The sequence below is a fragment of the Colletotrichum fructicola genome (assembly GCF_000319635.2).
Source record: "Colletotrichum fructicola Nara gc5 chromosome Unknown KSG_Nara_v1_contig03, whole genome shotgun sequence".
NCBI lineage: Eukaryota > Fungi > Ascomycota > Sordariomycetes > Glomerellales > Glomerellaceae > Colletotrichum > Colletotrichum fructicola.
This window is the reverse complement of record NW_027094053.1, coordinates 5,591,744-5,611,186: the sequence shown is the minus strand read 5'-3', so window position 1 is coordinate 5,611,186 and position 19,443 is coordinate 5,591,744. Positions and strand designations below refer to the sequence as shown.

General features: G+C 54.1%; 8 protein-coding genes across 8 annotated transcripts; 4 read left to right on the top strand and 4 right to left on the bottom strand.

Annotated features, from left to right (window-relative positions):
- Positions 1 to 592: 592 nt before the first annotated feature.
- On the top strand, positions 593 to 1,949 carry terC-3 (FAD-dependent monooxygenase terC; the record flags this gene model as incomplete). Its single annotated transcript, XM_032031119.1, has 3 exons — positions 593 to 1,168; positions 1,230 to 1,533; positions 1,597 to 1,949. The coding sequence occupies 3 exons, from the start codon at positions 593 to 595 to the stop codon at positions 1,947 to 1,949; spliced, it is 1,233 nt and encodes a 410-aa protein (XP_031889276.1).
- Positions 1,950 to 2,362: 413 nt separating this feature from the next.
- Positions 2,363 to 4,110, bottom strand: yanC-2 (Cytochrome P450 monooxygenase yanC; the record flags this gene model as incomplete). Its single annotated transcript, XM_032031118.1, has 4 exons — positions 2,363 to 2,598; positions 2,656 to 3,212; positions 3,273 to 3,803; positions 3,881 to 4,110. The coding sequence occupies 4 exons, from the start codon at positions 4,108 to 4,110 to the stop codon at positions 2,363 to 2,365; spliced, it is 1,554 nt and encodes a 517-aa protein (XP_031889273.1).
- Positions 4,111 to 4,644: 534 nt separating this feature from the next.
- Positions 4,645 to 8,074, bottom strand: nps9-1 (Adenylate-forming reductase Nps9; the record flags this gene model as incomplete). Its single annotated transcript, XM_032031117.1, has 4 exons — positions 4,645 to 5,402; positions 5,452 to 7,163; positions 7,217 to 7,879; positions 7,941 to 8,074. 4 exons carry the CDS (start codon positions 8,072 to 8,074, stop codon positions 4,645 to 4,647), a joined length of 3,267 nt encoding a protein of 1,088 aa, XP_031889274.1.
- Positions 8,075 to 8,609: 535 nt separating this feature from the next.
- Positions 8,610 to 10,367, top strand: CGGC5_v006380 (putative permease; the record flags this gene model as incomplete). The annotated part of the gene is made up of 4 exons (XM_032031116.1): positions 8,610 to 8,790; positions 8,858 to 9,331; positions 9,386 to 9,875; positions 9,926 to 10,367. 4 exons carry the CDS (start codon positions 8,610 to 8,612, stop codon positions 10,365 to 10,367), a joined length of 1,587 nt encoding a protein of 528 aa, XP_031889271.1.
- A 140-nt stretch (positions 10,368 to 10,507) lies between these two features.
- On the bottom strand, positions 10,508 to 13,836 carry CGGC5_v006379 (Transcriptional activator protein DAL81; the record flags this gene model as incomplete). The annotated part of the gene is made up of 8 exons (XM_066151692.1): positions 10,508 to 10,761; positions 10,815 to 11,161; positions 11,218 to 11,373; positions 11,416 to 11,850; positions 11,909 to 12,559; positions 12,618 to 12,758; positions 13,433 to 13,701; positions 13,774 to 13,836. The coding sequence occupies 8 exons, from the start codon at positions 13,834 to 13,836 to the stop codon at positions 10,508 to 10,510; spliced, it is 2,316 nt and encodes a 771-aa protein (XP_066009134.1).
- Positions 13,837 to 14,193: 357 nt separating this feature from the next.
- Positions 14,194 to 14,899, top strand: adaA (Bifunctional transcriptional activator/DNA repair enzyme AdaA; the record flags this gene model as incomplete). The annotated part of the gene is made up of 4 exons (XM_066151691.1): positions 14,194 to 14,542; positions 14,602 to 14,672; positions 14,795 to 14,820; positions 14,881 to 14,899. The coding sequence occupies 4 exons, from the start codon at positions 14,194 to 14,196 to the stop codon at positions 14,897 to 14,899; spliced, it is 465 nt and encodes a 154-aa protein (XP_066009135.1).
- Positions 14,900 to 15,022: 123 nt separating this feature from the next.
- Positions 15,023 to 16,825, bottom strand: DCAS (N-carbamoyl-D-amino acid hydrolase; the record flags this gene model as incomplete). The annotated part of the gene is made up of 1 exon (XM_032031111.1): positions 15,023 to 16,825. The coding sequence occupies one exon, from the start codon at positions 16,823 to 16,825 to the stop codon at positions 15,023 to 15,025; it is 1,803 nt and encodes a 600-aa protein (XP_031889496.1).
- A 544-nt stretch (positions 16,826 to 17,369) lies between these two features.
- Positions 17,370 to 19,039, top strand: PYD2-1 (Dihydropyrimidinase; the record flags this gene model as incomplete). Its single annotated transcript, XM_032031110.1, has 3 exons — positions 17,370 to 17,405; positions 17,462 to 17,629; positions 17,687 to 19,039. 3 exons carry the CDS (start codon positions 17,370 to 17,372, stop codon positions 19,037 to 19,039), a joined length of 1,557 nt encoding a protein of 518 aa, XP_031889495.1.
- Positions 19,040 to 19,443: the final 404 nt, after the last annotated feature.

Sequence of the window (19,443 nt, the reverse complement as noted above, 5' to 3'; positions counted from 1 at the left end):
TTAATCTCTGTACCTAGTAAGCGATTTCGGGTTAGATAAGTGCAAAAGAGGTAAGTACGCACCAAAACTTGACCTGAGAAATACAAAAATAGGGGTCAGGAGCTGGGTCTGTACTTCGCGGGGTAGAGTCTGAAGTGCTCATGTGGGGTGATGTTTGATTGTGTGGGGTGCCGTCTTGATGTGGGGGAAGAGGTTGGACACCCATGGACGAAAGATTGTACTGCGTAGTTGGGCTGGAAACAATGTGGGAGGGAGTGCGAGACAGCAATCGGATGACATCCGGAGGAATCCATGACCTATGGAGGACACTCCCAAAAAAGAATCTCCCTAGCTTCCCGTCTGTTGCGGGCTACTCCTGGTGGGGGCTCGTACATCTCAGGTTCTCCAGAGTCACTCCGATGCACGTTGGTTGTAGGTAAGTATCATTATTAGACGACGTAAGTAACGTTCGTGCAGTCTCCAGATGTCCCTCTGCAACTGGTTCCATATTCAATTCTTGGTCTTTTTTGCACCTAGACTCATCCTAACGTATCCATTACAGAACGAAGCGCACGAGACGACGTCAAAGTAACGATTTGAGAGATTGATCAGCATGGCGTCGCATGATCCATATGTTATTGTTGTTGGAGCAGGACCATCAGGTCTTCTTCTAAGCTTGCTCCTTACTCGCAACAACGTATCGGTCACATTGGTTGAGAAGACATTGACGCTGGACAAGCAACCGAGAGCCACCCATTATGCCGGACCTGCGGTTGAGGTCCTGCATCGCGCAGGCGTCATGGAAGATGTGGTCCGCCAAGGCTTCTATCCGAACAAACTCACGTACAGGACCTTCGGAAACAAGGTGCTCGGTACTCTGGACCACACCGTATTGCCAGAGGACCCCAACAGACTCGTCTGTCTACCACTAGATCAGCTTGGTCGTATCCTGCTTTCGCATCTGGAGAAACAACCAAATGCTGAGACATTGTGGGACTATGAAGTTGTTGACATCCGCGACGACAATGGCCTCGGCGTCATCACCGCGAAGACTTCGAGCGGTACCAAAGACCTCCGAGCCAAATACGTGGTCGGGTGCGACGGCGCGAATAGCATAATTAGAAGAAAACTATTCGGCGACTGGGAATTCCCGGGCAAGACTTGGGATACACAGGTTGTGGCAACAAATGTGAGTCTTTGGGGGGGATGTTTCCATGTGAAGTGAAAGAGAGCTAATTATGGCTTACAAGGTGTACTACGACTTCCACAAATTTGGTTACGAGGACGCGAACTTTATCGTGGATCCAGAGCACTGGTACATGGCATCGAGAATCTCCAAGGACGGAATCTGGCGCGTCAGCTATGGTGTCCCCGCTGCGCTAAGCAAAGATGAGCTGCTTGCCGTGCAAGAGGAAAAATGGAGAAAGATGCTGCCTGGCAACCCCTCCCCGCAGGATTATCGCATCGTCAATTTCAGCCCCTACAAAGTTCATCAACGTCTTGCAGAATCAATGCGAGTCGGACCTTTCTTGCTCGCTGCAGACGCTGCTCATCGTAAGTGCTTCTTGCCCAATTGGCAATGATACTTCAGGCCGCAATGCTGACATCGCCACAAAGTATGCAATCCTTTCGGCGGCCTAGGTCTCACCGGTGGTATCGTAGACGTGGGAGGCCTGGTAGATTGCTTGGTCGGCGTTCATGAGGGCAAAGCCAGTGACAGCATCCTGGACATCTACTCCCAGGTTCAGCGCGAGAAGTACCTGCAGTTCATTGACCCTGTGTCGAGCTCGAACTTGGTACGCATGTACGACAGTGATCCAGATTCGCTGGTGGAGAGGGATGAGTTCATCAAAGCTATGAACGCGGCTGGAAACGACCCTGTCAAGATTAAGGCGCTTGTTGGTGGCATCAACACTATCACTCACGACTTTTCTAAGCATTTCAATGTCAACGGCGCAGTGGAGTCTTAGGCTGGAGCGGACCTGTATTATCCATGGTTCAATGCTAGATGAAGAACCTAGCATGCACCTTTTCGCATTCGAAAGCAAATATCTGCCCGTCATGATGGCTTTAGAAATTCCAGTTACCATGCTGCTTTTCATAGGGATATCTCACGACTGGTTGCATTTTTCTTCCCCTCTAAGTTGTCATTGATGCTTTTGCACATCAGGCATTCGACCCATTGCATCGCAGTGGCCATGATGACTGAAGGTAGTGCCCATTGCCACAGCTTGAGCTCACATCACGGCGAGTACCTATAGAAAGTGAAGGGGCTCACAGATTTAGGTCAAGAGGAAATTTTCCCATGGCTGGGATAGAAAGAAGCATCAAGTTCATGCGTTCGTGATGGTGCTGATAATTGTGGTAATATATTTACTTCGAATCAATAGACTACATTCACCGATTCCGAGCACTCCATCCTGATGAGATCGGCGTGCGCCTGACTTCTCGCACTGACTTTGACACTGAATGGTGCCTTGTTCTTCGTGATTTGTGGAATAGCCATGGTGTCGATACTCTCCCCTGGAATCTGCTCAAAATCGAAGCAGTACAGCAACCGCGCGGCCGCAATCCAAACGTTCATCTCGCCAACCTTCCAACCAGCACATACTCTGCGACCTAAGTGAACGTTACTCAGCATATGCTATAGTCACCAAAGAGCAGAACTTCACTAACCTGGCCCGAAGCTCCAATGTCCCTTTAGGACGTTCTCGACATCATTGTCCAAGAATCTTTCGGGGTAAAAGCGCTCCGGATCCTTGTATTCTTTCTCATTCAATGCAATGGCCCATGCATTCCACGTGAAGACCGTCCCAGCTGGGAATTTGTAACCTTCGTATTCATCATCTCTGGTCAGCATATGAGGGGCGCCTATCTCTGCGATGTTCGGCCTCCATCGGAATCCCTCCTTGACCACGGCAGATATGTACTTCAGATCTGGCTTATCGTTCCACTCTGGAAGACGCTCTGCATTGGCTCCACAAACTTTATCGAGGTGCTCGCGCGCTGTAACAACCCATTCGGGATATGTGGCCGCCGCAGCAATTATTTGGCCAATACTAACGCGTGAAGTGTCGCTGCCGGCTTCCATGAGGGAGCCAAAGGTGAAGAGCTGCTGTGTTTGTGACATGTTACCGTATTCCTCGCTCTCGATGAAATCGGTGGCGAAGCATTGGCGTTGCGTTCCATCTTTTAGTTTCGCTTTCGTCTTTTCAAGTTCTCTCTCATAAACTCTAGCGACACAAACTAGTCAGTTACCTCGCGCTAGTCATTTAACAAGCATAAAACCTTACTTGTACGTCTTGCGAAAGATTGCATCACCACGTGGACGCCACCACTGCAAGAATTGGGGGAGCTTCTTGAAAATGGGGAAGCCGTCGACGAGATTTACGCCAGGCTGCTGGTTCTCCAGGAATAGTTCAATCGTCTCAAAGAGCTCTTCGACCTCGGGATCATCCAGTACAGTTCGCCGACCGAACACAACACTCATTATAACGGAGTTTGCGTATCGAGCATTAGCCGACCACCACCTTCCCGGTTTCTCGAGATAGTCCCACAAGAGATGCTTCGATTCCAAGTCTTGAAAAGGCTTAAAGACGTCTTCCTGACGTGCCATCAGGACATTGTGCATGATCCTCCTAAGGGTCCGCCATTGGTCGTTGTACGGCATCAAGACTATGCGGGATCCCCGAGATATGATGTTTTGGGTCATGGGAAAGTCCGGCCTAGAGCTGTAGATTGCCGCGCGACGCTCTAGCAGATCATGTACTGTTCGCGAGGAATTGAGGAACACCCAAGTCGAACCTCCAAACTTGCAAGTAAACCTATCCCGAAGTGTCAGTCACCCGCCTTGGCGCTTTCTATGAATCAACCATTTTGGATATCCCAGTAACAGACTCACATCTCGCCGTATTGCTCTGCTTTTTCCTTCGCCCATGGTCCTTGCTGTATGGCAGGGATTTGGAATGAATTTCCAAATAGAGGAATGCCAGGTATGCGGCCAGGAAACTTGTACTTTTGGTCCAGTCGTATCCGCTCGTATATTTGCGTCGCTATCACAAGCGCAACCGCAGTGACAACAACCGCCACGATTACCGTACCTGGCTCGACTGACACAGACACGGAGGACATGTTGAAATCTGGAGGGTGAAAGGACTGCTTGGTCTGATCAAGCGTGGAATGAAAAGGTTTCCTTTTTAAAAGCTAATGTTTCTATGCTTATCTTTACCCGGAGATGCTAGCACTGGAGTTATTATTATCATCATCACTGTACGCAAACCAATCCAGGACGACTGTAGTTCATCAAGCCGCACGTGGAGTATGTGGGGTAGATGGGGATGTAGTACTACTTCTCCAGACCATCCGCATGAAGATCGATCTGACAGGTTGCGCAGTCATCCGTTCGCCCCCTCGCTTAATTCTTACGTACTTTGTATCTTACGCACAATCGCTCCCCTTCAACCTCCAGAGATTTCTACTCGAGCTGTCATGTGGGCGCCTTAAGCCTCGAGTCAATAGAGTACAGAGTCTTCTTTCCACGTAAACACAGGCGAAACGAGCATCCGAGACAAAGCACAAAGTGTCTTGATTGTGATGACTTTTAGCCCTCAAATCAATCACTATCCACGATGTTCGACCTATTTTGAGTTGCTATTTAGATGAAGTCTACGTCTTAAGATAACCGAACTGCTTCCAAGTTTCCAACCATTTTCGAACCATGTTGGTCTCTATCCCTTTGCCTCGTGCTACCCTGGATGATTCGAATTGTACCCCTTCGCCATTACCACCTCCTTCGGCCATAGCTTGGAAGAAACCGAGCAGCTTTAACGCCGGTATATCGTGCCCGTTGGAACTGGAGGAGTCGGCCGCTGCTTCCAGCCTCGAGACCCATTCCTTCATTCCGGTCCGCTTGAGTTTCTGCCCAGAAGCTTCTTCCAAACAGGACAGAAAGCCCTCCCATGAAGTCGTGCTCGGATTTGTCAAATTTGTGACAGTGTATGATCCGCCAGCCGTCGACGAGAGAACGACTTCCTTGATGGCTTCCGCACATACGTCCACCGGAAGCCAGTCCACCGTCGTCTGTAACACCGGCATCGCTGTTAGAAGATCGAGCGCAGTCATCATCATGATTGGCCACATCTCGGTATGATTCCAGGTTCCCAGCTGGGAATGCCCGCTCAGCTGACCTACCCGAAGTATTTGCACGGGTACGTTAAACGTAGATGAATAGTTCTGGGTGATCTGCTCGGTGATGAATTTGGATTGTGCGTAGCCCGTCTGAAGTGCGCTCTCAGGATCCGGCCCCAAAGGTAGTTCTGGAATCACTCCGGCGGCCTTACCACCCATGGCCGCGGCGACACTACTCATGAATGCAAACGTCTTCTTCGGTCCTTTTAGACAAAAGGCCATCAGATGCATGGTGCCTGGTGAATTATTAGCATTATTCGCGTTCCAGAATAGACTGGGCCGTACCTCTTAGACAATCATCGTCAAACTGCTGCACCGGCTGGTTAAAGTCGAGTTTCCAGGCGTTGTGCATCACCACCGTCACCTCAGCCTCAACTTTCTTGTATGTCTCTGCATCCAAACCCAGCCTTGCATCCTTCATGTCGTAGTTGACAGCGTGAATCTTTGTGCTCTTCCACACGTCTTCGGCGTAACCTCTCGATTTCAGCGACTGGACAACCTTTTCTTGTGGATCGCGGCCCCGCACCGCACAGTACACCTTCTTGATGGAGGGAAGTTGCACCAGTACTTCCAGCAGCGCGCTACCCAAAGATCCACTGGCCCCTGTGAGATAGATCACATCCTGGCCCCCGGGTGCTGCTCCACGGTCTTCGGCATTTTGTATTGTCCACCCTTTCATCTCCTGGTTCATCCGGTTGATGGCAGATCGAATCCAATCATGATGTTGGGTCGTGACCATGGCTTTAGAGTCCATACCATCGCCCTTAGGACGCTGAAGAAATCCTAAGAGGCTCTTCGCCGTTGGGTATTCGAATATGAACATGAGCGGGAAGCTTCCGAAGGACTTTACCAGCCTAGTACGTAATGAAACTGCCTGGATGGAATCGAGCCCGAGTTCGTACCAGTTCCGGTTCTCTTCGATTTCCTCCAGTGGGAGCCCAAACACCTCAGATGCTGCCTTCCGGATTGTCTCTATCGTTGGAGAACCAGAAACACCGTTGGAGTCGGTTGTCGAGCCGGAGTCGTCGCCCAAGAGTTTGTTGTACAGGTTTTCGACCCGTTCCCCATACAAATCCCAAGCGTTTTTTCGTCGGACGTTCCCTTTAGGTGTGACCGGCAAAGTCTCCCCTTTTTCAAGGACCAGAACCAGCTCCCGAGGAATTCTGGAGAAGGCTGCGGACTTCTCGTTACAACCTGCAACCACTTTCCATACCTCGTTCTCTATGTCGACACTAGACCCTCGGCTATCGACAGCTTGCCAGTCTACCTCGACAACAACAGAAGGGCAGGACTTTCCAGTCCCGTAAACCGCCGTCTTTGCGATGATGCTTGTCTTGTCTTCTTCTAAAGCCATAGCCAGAGCAGAGGCATGAGTCTTCTCGCCGTTGGAGTGGACGAGGATATCATCTCGCCGTCCCTGGAGGACAAAGTACCCGCTTGCCGGCGGATCTTCGAGGAACATGTCGCCCGTGCGGTACGGATTCGGTGCTGCATCATCTAACCAGAGCTCTGCCGCGAGCGGAAAGCCTTTGTAAACAACGCACTCGAAAAGTCCGTCGCCGAGAGGCTCCATGCGCACCAGAGGAGAGCCTGGGTAGAGATTGCGGAAGCGATATACGTCTGGATTTTCTCTTGTATGTGGGACGGTCCGCATTGGTGGTCCGATTTCTGTTGTTCCGTAGGTGGTCTTCACATTGACTCCGAGCGCCTGTAGTTTCGCAACCATGCTGGGCGACAGCGGGGCGCCACCCGGTTGCAAGACCTTGAGCTTTACAAGTGGTGTAAAGTCTTTGGTGGTGAGGTTGATGTACTCGTACAGATCATCGATGACCGAGGGTGCGCAATGGGTGCAGTCCACGGGATAACCCAGGGATTCGAGAGTTCTCCACGCTGTTAGGATAGAACTTGGAGCCGGTGGCCATTTTTCAGGCGGCATGGTCGTTGGAAGTCCGTAAGGAATACCCGACAGAACGGTCGACAAACCAGCGACATGAAATCTAAGGACTGTGTTAGAAGTTCCGTGACATATCGGGCAAATTGAAGAACTCACAGTGGAAAGCAGAGATACCAGTTCTCGATGAAGTATTCCGGGAGGCGACGGTATATTCTTGCGATTTGGCACAAGCTTCTGTTTGTGTGGATAATTGGCTTTGGCACCCCAGTAGAACCCGACGAATGGATGATCATCGATTGCAAGTTCCACTCGTCGCTCGTCTCAAACACCACAAAGTCTTCCGAGATCGCTCCAGCGCTTTGCTGCAACTCAGAAAGGGTGATCAATTCAACGACTGGCGTTGTGCAACTTGAGTCGCCGAAGAGCGACGCCTCATTCGCCTTGTCGGTGATGACTGCCACCGCATCGCAGACTCGCAGCAAATAGTCTCTGGTATCCGGCGCATTCTTGTTGCTGAGAAGCAAAGATCGTATGTGCAGATAATTCAATGCGATTTGCGTGATCAGATACTCAATTGAATTTCCGGTTCCTAGAAGCGCTATCGTGGGCTGCTGGCGCGTCTCGTTCGAGACTTCCAGCTCTTTACGGAAGCGTCGTGAATAATGCGCCGCCGCTTGGCGACAGAGCTGGTGGGCCTGAGACCAGTCAAGTACACTGAAAGTGTCTTTGACAGGGTAGATGAAGGCTGGCTGAGAGGGCTGGGTGGCGGCGTTGTGCTCGACCAACTTGGCGATACTCGTCAGATTTGGATTTGAGAACCTGGTTTCAGTACCGTCAGCCTTCACTCTGTGGAAGTCGAGATGATTCGATTGATTCATACTTGGTGCTGTGCGGATCTCCATGCATGTACCAAAGTTGCCGCAGTCTCTCATCTGAATCAGGGGCGGGAAACACGGTCGGGTCAGCCAGGATCGGCATCGATGTCTTCAGGTCGGACGTCGCGATTGGCGCCATGTTGTATTGGTGCGAATTGATGCTAAACCTGTCGTCCTCGACGTTGACGACAGAAGCCTCAGGAACATCGAGCTCATGATGAAGCTTCACATTTGACTTTCTGCTGAGTAAACCAGATGTTTCGTGATCCACCGCGGAATCCCCGCATGCAGCACCAGCGTGGAAACCACCCGATCGATAAGATTATGTCCGGGCTATCAGCGTTTGCTGGGTTCCAGCAAGGAACACCGAGATAGGCCAATGGTTGAGGCGATAACTTTCAGGCATGCTGATAGCGCCCCGGCACTTATCACGCCTATCTTCATGTCATGGTATGACACGACCGGGGAACACAAAGCGACCACGAGCGATAGCCGAGACAGGTTCGATAAGCAGCTCTGTAGAAATGAACAAAGAACGCCGGAATGTAACGAGCAGAAAAAAAAGAATCGAATAACTGCCCCGAGTCTCCGCACGCTTAGACACGTCGCTTCAGCTCCTGCCCCAATTTGACTTTCTCTTAGCAATTTCAATTGAGCAGGATCAACGTCACATCATGGGGATCCGGCAGCGTTTGGAGCTCCGCTCCGAGAGCGCCGAACTCGGCACGGAGGGCGGCCGGTTGTCCAACAAGGACATGGACCCGATCCCGATGGGTTCGTCGGAGCGCACCTGGGGCTGGCCTAGCTTATTGGGTTTCTGGATCGCTGAAGCCTTCTCGATTTCCATGTATCAAGGTACGTCAAACGCCATTATACGGGCTCTCTATCGTGCCTGTCGCTAACAGCGCACCGTCGGAAACAGTGTCATCGACGTCAGTCACGAAGGGTCTCAACCCAGGCCTCGCTATTCTCGCGGTGTTCATCGGCCATGTCTTGGTATGCATCCCCGCCATGCTGGACGGATATGTTGGTTGTGTCTTTGGTATCAACTTCCCCGTCTTCACTCGAGCATCCTTCGGTCTGCGAGGTGCGCACGCCGCCGTCTTCGTCCGGGGTGTCGTCGCTTGTATTTGGTTCGGAACACAGTCTTTCCAGGGCGGACAGTGCCTTCAAGTCATGATCGCCGCCATCTGGCCCTCGTTCAACAACTTCCCCAACCACCTGCCGGCAAGCGCCCACGTTACCAGCGCTGAGCTGTTATGCTTCTTCCTCTTCATCATCGTTCAACTCCCGCTGCTTTGGCTTCATGTGAGCAGCTTGAGATACATGTTCATGGCCAAGACGATCATCATGCCGATCTTCGGATTGACTCTCTTCATTTGGGCTCTCGTTGCTGGTAAGTTTCTATGAGCCTCGCTCCTGTGTACTCCATCTTGCTAAAACATCACAGCAAAGGGCTTCGGCCCGACGTTCTCAAAGCCAACCGTGATCAAAGACGGCACGCCCGCCATCGTGGTCTTCTTCCAATGTGTCACAAGCGCGATCGGCCCCAAGGCGACTCTTGCATTGAACATGCCCGATTTCACACGATACGCCAAGGAACCCCGCCAGGTCTTCTGGACCCAGGCAGTCGGACTCATCGTGCTTGTCACCATGTGTGGTGTCTTGGGAGCTACCGTCAGCAGTGCGTCTGAAGTCATCTACGGCGAGGTTACCTGGAACCCCTTGGAGGTTGCCCGTCTCTGGAGCAACCGCGCTGCGCAGTTCTTCGCAGGACTTTGCTGGGCATTTGCCGTGATTGGTACAAACATCAGCGCCAACAGTGTGTCATTCAGCAACGACTTGTCGCTTTGGTTCCCGAAATACGTGAACAACCGACGTGGAGCGTATGTATGCGCTATCCTTGGAGTGTGTGCTGTACCGTGGAATATCCAGTACAGGTAAGTAGTAACATCCCCCAGTAGCAGGGCTTTTCTGACTTTGAGTTCAGTGCAAAATCTTTCTCTTCGTTCCTTGGTGGCTACTCCCTCTTCTTGGGGGCCATTGCGGGAGTTATCGTCACCGACTTCTGGATCTGCCGCGGTCGCCAGATGAGAGTCTCATCTCTGTACGATCCACGGGGAACCCACTTCTACACCTTTGGAGTTAACCCGCGTGCTATCATTGCCTTCATCTTTGCCATTGTGCCCAACATGCCGGGCCTGGCGGCTGCTTGTGGTGCCAAGGGGGTTCCGAAAGGAGCGACCTACTTGTATAGCCTGAGTTGGTTGGTGAGCACACTTATCGCTGGTTTCACGTATTGGGCGTGCTGGAAGATTCGGCCTTTCAAGGTTGACGAGAAGGTGGATGAGCTGTCAATCGAGGGACAATCTCCAAAGGAGGAGCCTATGGAGCCGGAGAAGAGCATGGAAGCCAAGCAGTATAGTGTCTGAGACGGCATAATGCTAAGTCTAGGTGGCAATTTGCTGAGTTAACTAGGAAAAAATACACGCTTTACACGCTATTCGAATATGAAATCGGATTGCCAAAACCAGGCGGAGAGATAGTCTCCGCATGCACATTGTTGTCTTCCTCAAAGCTTCCGGTTCAGGACTGCCTCTGCAGCCGCAGGACTCAGTTCAATGAGCTTCCCCAGTCCTGCAACAAACGTTGCGTCTAGTCGTAGCAGGCTGAGGTTCAGCAAATCGCAGCTTCTGGATTTGATGCGCAATAAACTCCGCCATTGATTCAAAAGCGCGAGAGCGTCGTCAGCATCTGCCAACGTCGGCGAGAGGGCGAAGAGAAGAACGATGAAGTTGCTGGCAATGGCGAAGTTGACACGAGAGTCTATCCTGGTTAGCACGAATCATTGACTATCAACGAGGAAGTCGGCTGCTTACACGAATGCCAGAAGGCTTCCAGATGATGAGGCCCCAGCTTGGCAAGGAAATCGTACATCTCCCTGGCGACGGCCATCGCGCCCGTACGCAACGCAGCGCGGGCTTCTGCAGGGGCCTCGTTACTCTTTGGTCGCAATAATGCCTTGAAAACGGCAACCTTTGCCGTGATATATGCAAGTCTGAGGCTGCCGTTGCCGTCGAGCCCATGATGAGGTAAAGCTGGTGAGGGTTGTTCGCCCACATCGGGATGGTCTTGAGACCACTGGGCAAGCTCAATCCGCAGAGGTCTAGCAACTTCAAAACTCGCTTCTAGTGACTTTGACAAGGACCTGGTGGCTTTGACGGAGCTTATAAAGTCAGCGCTCACTACATGCGGTTTGTGGAGGGGTAGAAATGGACGTACAACATGTTCAGCTGAATCTTTGATACAATCTCGGTCAACGACGCCAGGTGTAGAAAGTGCTTGGATATCGCAGGTTCATCTTCAATCCCCGAGAGGCTTCCAAAGTCCTCAGGTCCCAGAGAAGAGACATCCCAGTCGCAGTCTTGGATGTGTGAACTGCGACCAAAGTTCAGACTTAACCACCGGTCTTGCACATACACGGCCCAAGCCAGTCGTCGACGCAGCCGCTTCTCCCACAGCGGTATTGACCAGTCACTGGGGTCCAGATTGAGACCGAGGCATTGTGCGAGAGCCACCGTGTCAGCCAGCATGACCCATTTGAACGGCGTGTCGGCCACGTGTCTGTTTGTTGGGCGTCGTTGTATGAGAAGAAGCATCGTCTGCACAGTGGCTAGGGATGGGGTGTGGAACTGGGAGAGAGCAGCCATCCATGCAAGCTTGAACAGACGGTCGGCCGAGGGGGGCGTGTATACGTCGACGCAGAGTTTGTCGTCGAAAACACAAAAGGGGAGTGCATGCCCGTAGATGGCTGCTGCCAGGGATGTTGGCAACGTTGATGGGTCCCCGTTGTTACCATGCATGATGTATTCCACCGAGAGGATGGGGAAATATGGCTGCACATAGCGCCAGAACCTGCAGTTTTCGGTTAAAGAAGAAGAATACTAAAGGAAAAATCCTCAGAGAAACTTACAAGTTTAGAAGTCTCCTGCCGACGTCCTCAGAAACCATGTTGAGGACCTCATTTCTGATATCTGATTCGCTGGCTCCAAAATCTCCTGGCTGTGCTCTGCTCGCTAACGAATTATTCTGCAGCATGAACTGAACAGGGACCCCATCATCCATACCCATGCTCCGAATGCGCAATTGCTGAAATTCGCACTCATCCTTCTCGTCAAACTGGTAAAGCTGAAGTAAGTACGGGTCCGATTCGCCGCTGAGGCCGATGACTTGCGCGTTGTGGTTGAGTTTAGCGTCGAGCGAAGCCGGCAATGACACATCTGCACACTCCCGTTGGGATCCGGTCGGTGACACCAGACTCGCCGATTCCGCCCCATCGGCGATGAAGTGCATCTCATTCAACGGCGAACTCATCTCTCCCGACTGAGACCTCATCTCCGTATCGGACGGAGCCCGGGTGTGGCACGTCGGACTCTCCAGGCCATCGTCGGAGGGACTGTGAATCCGCTCCGCAACGCGCCGCCTCTTGTTCGGCCCTTCGACAAACGTGCACTCTTTTCCCTGCCGCCGGCAGAGCTCGCAGGGCGGGGGCCCGGGCAGCAGACAGGCCGCGCGCTTGTATCGGCAGAAGTCGCAGGGGTGGCGGTTGCGGTTACCGAACGACCTGGAACGAGTGTGAGCGGCGGTCTCCATGATGTGCTTGTTGAAGAAAGTTACGGCACGTCTTGGTGAACCGGTTCATGCGCGCAGCTATCGTGTCGCTTGAGTTCCCCGCGCGGCCGGGGAAGCTGGATCCAAGAGCTCCGTTTGCTGATAACGGGCCGTTTGCCGATTGGCCGCCGGTGAACCAACCCCCGTAGGAACTTGAACGACTAGAGAAATGATCGCTTTTCGGTCTTCTAGATCCTGGTTATTATTCAATTGCGCTCGAAAAGAAGGATTAGTCAAGATATCGTGATATTTTACGTGTGAGGATTTATTCAATATGGAGATTGGATGTCTTCGCAACCCGGTTGACAAGGCCCAGAGACCTCGTGACGAAGAGGGCGGGATGTTGGGACTTGGCAGATGATTGCTGGGTATTCTAACCAAGCCAGGAATCTCTAATGTTGCCTCGGTACAGCTCTACATAGTCTGATGCACTTTGTTGCGGTCTGTAGTCTGAGTGTTGCCTCTGTCTTCCACCACTGGATCAGCCCCGGTTGTTTTGCTGGGTTCGCCTTGGCCGACATGCCGATAATAGAGAGCCAGGCCTATCAGCCCAATCCAAATCGCCAACTCAGATCCATAAATAACGAGACCATAGATTTTTAGTGTCTTCTGGAAGATCACCGACAAAAGCGACGCAACATCTCCACTCAAATCGAGAGTCGCAAACTTCAGAGACACTCCAGCGTCCGATCGAGTCCTCAACATCTGGATATAATGTCTGAGCACACCACCAGCCAACAAAATCGCTGCTACAATAGCCATGAGCATTGATGGCCAAATGTGCCCGCGCTCGCGTGCCAGTCTGAGTGCGTATACGAGTCCATACTCAGCGCCGGCCAGAACGATGGCGAGGCCGGTGACAAATGGGACAATTTTCTTGATGCCCCAGTTGTCGCCATAGTATTTGCATTGAGACCAAGTCCAGAGACTGAGAAAGACCAAGATGTTGGGCTGTATCTGGAGGGCAACATTGAAGTCGTCGGCGATGTTGTACACGCCGAGAGGTACTCCGGCGATAGCCCATGAGAGAAAAAACGTCGACGATAAGGACTGGCTGTCGTGCCGCCTCCAGTTTTTCCAGATTTGAGGCAAGAGCTTTGATAATCGTCAGGAGAGATGTCCCCAAATGAAAAAATGAGAAGCCACGGGAAGAAAGTTGATTCTTACCTGAAGCGACCAGAGCACTGCCCCAAGAGTGCCAAACGCATTTGCAGCAGCAGGATTGTCCATGGTCTTTTGGGATGCTGAGCGGTGTGGAAAAGTTAGAAAGAGTAGTGGATTTGGCAGATGAAATTTTTTTCACGATGTTTACAGCAGAGTCAAATATGACCATGTTGAAAAGAAAGAGGCACGCGTTTTGTACCTGACTTACACCCTTCAAAAAGTGAAGGAGCTGTGATCTCAAACTGACCAATCATGTCATCCGCTCGAAAGAGCAACCTCGAACTGTCCAATCAAGTGCCCCGGTTTGAAGCCGAGACTGGATTGAGACACGTGACCCACTGAGCCAAGCCAAATTTCGATGCCAAACCTTCCTCGCCCTTTTCCCTCGTGACTTGCAACCATCGTCGTCAACCGCCCCTGTCGATGGCCTCTCAAGCCAACGAAATCAGCGACTCTGCTCGGTGGCTTCTAGTCTCTCGCCGCGACCTCTCCGCCAACTCGTCCTTCTTCTACGGCGTCAAATCAACCCAGATCTTCTGCCGCCCGACCTGCCCTGGTCGCGTCGCTCGACGGGGCAACGTCATCTTTTTCAACGACTTGCAGCATGCCTCGCAATCCGGGTACCGGCCATGCAAGCGGTGCGAGCCGTGCAATGATAGCTGGAGCAGGGACAATAGCGGCCGCAGGATTGCATACCGCGCACATGCCATGATTGTGGCCGCGGAGGCCGACAACGTCAAGTGGACCGTGGAGAGCATGGCCCGGAAGCTGGGTATCACCAGCGCGCACCTTCACCGGCAGTTCAAAAAGTGTTTTCTAATGACTCCGAAGGCCTTTTCTGCATCTCTTGGCGCTCCAGAAGGAAGCTCAGCGGGGCATATGAGGCTCGATGGTCAAGCTTTGTGCTCGGACTACATGCTACCAGAGACAACTACTGATCTGGAAGATCTCTATGCTGTGGACAACTTCGCACACAACTTCACGAGTTGGTTTGCGGATGACATGGACTCGCTGACGTCCATAGATTTTGCCGCAGACCCAGGATCATGAGTACGTATGAAAGTCTCAGTAAAACGTACTTGGGAATCGATCATTGACCCAACCACACAGGACGAGCTGTTATACATAATACGTGTACCAAGTTTGCGGTCACATCCCGAATTTGGGAAGCGGGCTTTTGGGGCATTGGTGATCACTATCCCAATGCTGTTGCCATTTGGGCATCTTTATTGTCATTTCCAACTACAGACGCTTAAATCCAATCCTGACCACGGGCTTTGCGACCCGCGGCGGAGCTCTTGTACACACCTCTCTTCGCCGTCGCGCCGCCCATTCTCACCATACCCACCAGGTGATGCACACCAGCCAACACGCCATCAACGACTTGCACTTCATCGCCAACAGCCTCCTCCACCGCGCCCTTGAGAGGCGTCATACCAGCGCACCCCAGCAACAACACGTCGGCCCCGTTCTCCTCCACCAGCCTCTTGCCGACGTTCGCCATGATGCCCATCACCTCGTCCTGGCTCTTCTCGTGCAGGTCCAGCACGCCGAGCTTGCAGGATAGGACGCCCGCGCACGAGGTTGAGAAGCCGTAGTGGTGGATGCTGTCCTCGTGCAACACCTTGGACCGCTCGCTCACGGCGACGAGCCCGAAGCGGCCGCCGAGCGTGCGCGCAGCGAAGAGCGAGGCCTCCATGATCCCGATGACGGGCTGCCGCGGGAGCTCCTCGCGCAGCATGCGGATGAGGGCGTGGTCGGAGTAGCACGCGACCAGCACGGCGTCGTGCGTCGCTGCGAGGGGGAGCACTGCGCGGGCGGCGGCCGCGGCGGACATTACGTTGTCGAACATGCCCTCGATCGCCGAGGGCGACGGCCGCGGCGCGGTGAAGCCGGTGACGACCACGTCGGGGGGAAGCTGGCTCTCGACCATGGCGACGCAGGCGTCCGTCATCGCCCTTGTGCTGTTCGGGTTGACGAGCAGGATGCGGATCTTCTTGTCCTTGACCGCAGTCCCGTTGGTGACGCCGTTCACCGCCTGGGCCCCGAGCTTCGGAGGTTCCACGACGCCGGTCTGCTCCGTGATCCGGCTGTAATGCTCCACCCGTCGGTGCCTTGCGAAATCGAATGTGCGCTCCTTGCCCGGGCGGCACTCGTCAAGGTTGATCTCCGCATACACCACCTCGTCCTCCGTCGTGGACGCCTCCGCGATGATCTCGCCCTCGGGCCCGGTGATGCAGCTGCCGCCGATGAGGTCGTACTTCCCATCATCCATGCCGCACCGCGCGGCGCTCACGCTGAAGCACGCGTTTGTGTAGCTGTGCGCCTGCATCACCAGCTTGTGGTGGAACACGGCCTTCTCGCGCGCCACCTCCGGGTCCATGTCGGCGCTCGACCCCCACAGGTGCGGCGCGAAGCCGGCCGTGTTGTACCCGCACAGCACGACCTCGACGCCCTGCAGGCCCAGCGTGCGCCAGCTCTCGGCCCAGCGCCGGTCGTTGCAGATCATCATGCCGAAGATGGGGTCCCCGCGCTCCGGCGGCGAGGCGACGAGGTCCGGGACGCGGAAGGCGTTGAAGCCCAGGTCGCCGGGCTTGAAGTAGCGCTTCTCGAGCTGGTTCGTCGCCTCCGGGTCCGCGAACGGCTCGAAGTCGCCGGGGAGGTGAATCTTCCTGTACTTTGAGAGGATGGAGCCGCTCTTGGCGTGGTAGTAAATGCACGAGTTGAACGTCTGCCCGTCGTCGGCCTTCTCGGCGAAGCCGACGGAGATGTCGACGCCGAGCTGGTGCGCCTTGTCGAAGAGCGGTTTCGTCTGCGGCTGCGTTGAGACGTCGCCCTTCTCGAAGAAGGCGTCCAGCTCGACGGGGTCGTTGATGAGGTGCCGCGGGAAGAAGGTGGTGAAGGCGGCCTCGGGGAAGAGCACGACCTGCGCGCCCTTGGCGGCGGCGGCTTCGAGGAGCTTGATCATGCGGTGGAGCGTCTTGCTGCGCTCGTCGCCGTAGTGTGTGGCGCCCATCTGGGCTGCGGCCACGCGCAGTGTCCTTGGTGATGCCATTGCGGATGTGTGTGTTACTTTCTGTGAGTGGCTTCTGCAACTCTCGTGTAAAGACCGCTGGTCCTGCTCAGCAAACGGCTCAATCGCCACTCTTATTATCCTGTTGAATACCACGATACAGAGGCTTGTCTTTGCAGACGGTTATTGCTAATTGCAACCACATTTACCCCTCACGTGCATTTACACGGCGATGCCTTGTCCGATCTGTCTCCGGGGAGAGCTCCCTCGCACCCCTGTCCGCCCGATAAGGTTGATAGGCCGGCCGTCCGCCAACCGCGTATCGGTCTGTCGAGCCTATCTTTATCTTAGGTTCGCCTATCGTCGCAGCGCGGCCAAGTGCTTGTTATCTTGCTGCTCGCCGAACGCCATGAATCATTGATTACTGTGAGACTTTCTGTCATTGAGAGTGAAGCCATTCCCAGTCAATTTTGACAAGCAAGGTCACATTGGTTTCTGGGCGAAGAAAGCTCGGATTCTCACAGAATCCTCACTTGAAGACCCTTGCAGTGAGTGCCTAAGAGTCAAATATTACAACATTTTTATCATGGAGGTCGATCTTGTCATTGAGAATGCCACGGTTGTAAGTGTCCACATCACAATCACTCAACACCAGGACAAAGACTCACAAGACACCAGGTCACGGCGTCCGATGTACACGCCCGTCAAGACATCGTCGTCCGCGACGGCAAGATCCTCGCAGTGGGTCAGGACTTGAAGTCTATCTTCTCGGCCAAGACCACCATTGATGCCCAGCATGCGTTCGTCATGCCCGGCGGCGTGGACTCCCACGTCCATCTCGACCAGGTAAGTCTCAAAAACACCCGCAACTTTCATGCCTCTCGCTCACCATCATGAACCTAGGACAACTCACCCACAGGAGACAACTTCGAAACCGGCACACGCTCCGCCATCGCAGGCGGCACCACCACCGTCATCGCCTTCGCTACGCAGTCCCGCACCCAAGAGTCCATCCACCCCGTCGTGGAGGACTACCACGGCCGCGCCACAGGCAAGTCCTACTGCGACTACGGCTTCCACCTGATCCTCACCAACCCGACGCCCTCCATCCTGCGCGACGAGCTGCCCCACTACGTGCGGGAGGGCATCTCCTCCGTCAAGCTCTACATGACGTACGAGCCCCTCAAACTGCGCGACGGCGAGATCCTTGACGTGATGATGGCGACGCGCGCACTCGGCATGACGACGATGGTGCACGCCGAGAACAGCGACATGATCTCCTGGATCACGGCGCGCCTCGCGGAGCAGGCGCTCACGGCGCCGTACTATCACGCCATCAGCCGGCCCAACATCGCCGAGGACGAGGCCGTGTACCGCGTCATCTCGCTCGCGGAGCTCTCCGACGTGCCGATCCTGATCGTGCACATGTCGTCCAAGACGGCGGCGGGCCACGTGCGCGCCGCGCAGACGCGGCTGCTGCCGATCCACGCGGAGACGTGCCCGCACTACCTGTACCTCACGGCGGACGCGCTGCGGCCGAACCACCCCGCGCACGACGCCTTCTCGGGGGCGAAGCACATCTGCAGCCCGCCGCTGCGCGAGGACGCGATGGACCTGGAGGCGATGTGGACGGGCATCGTCAACGGGACGTTCACGACCTTCAGCTCGGACCACGCGCCGAGCAAGTACGACCACCCGAGCGGGAAGAAGGCGGGGCTGGCGGCGGACGGGGGGATGAGGTATGATAAGGTCCCGAACGGGCTGCCTGGCTTGGAGACGCGGCTGCCGGTGTTGTTCCAGGGAGGCGTGATGTCGGGGCGGGTGACGCCGCAGAAGTTTGTGGAGGTGACGGCGACGAACCCGGCGAAGCTTTATGGGTTGGGGCATAGGAAGGGAGCGATTGCGGCGGGGTATGATGCGGATTTTGTGATTTGGTACCCGACGGCTGAGCAGGTGGCTGCCACGGCTGGGGGAGGGGAGGTGGCGAAGATGGAGGCGTTTGAGCTGGAGAACGAGATGCTGCACCACGATATTGATTACTCGCCGTTTGAGGGGATGAAGTTTGAAAATTGGCCGCGGTATACCATTTTGAGGGGCAAGGTGGTTTGGGATAGGGACAGTGGGGGACTGCTGGGGAAGATGGGCGATGGGAATTTCCTGCGCCGTGGGAAGAGTACGTTGAGCAAGCCGAGGAACAAGTGGGTGAATGAGTTCCAGCCGATGCCGGAGGCGAACACGGCGACTGTGAAGTATTGATCAAGATGTGGTAGGTTAGATTTGATAGCAATACACACAATGAACATCAGCAACCCGTTATGAATATGAGTTCTTTTGACAGACAAGTCCAATTTCTGGCTTAGAAGATGAGAACTCGACACTGACTGCCCTACCAAGCCACCTTCAGCCACACCTCCAACACCAACACCTGAGAGGCAGCTCAAGCCAATAGACGAAAGGCGAAATGCGATGGACACGGCGCAATAGGCTGGCTGCACCTCGTGCCATGGATGTCGGCGCGCGACCAACATGACGTACGATTCTAATCCTCCCAACCGTGTCGTCGAACCGGTGGTGTGGTGTGCACCAAGCCGTTGGGTCTTGCCGGAAGCATGTAACTCCCCCCCTCGCCTCCGCTCCCCCAACCTTTTGGATATCAATCT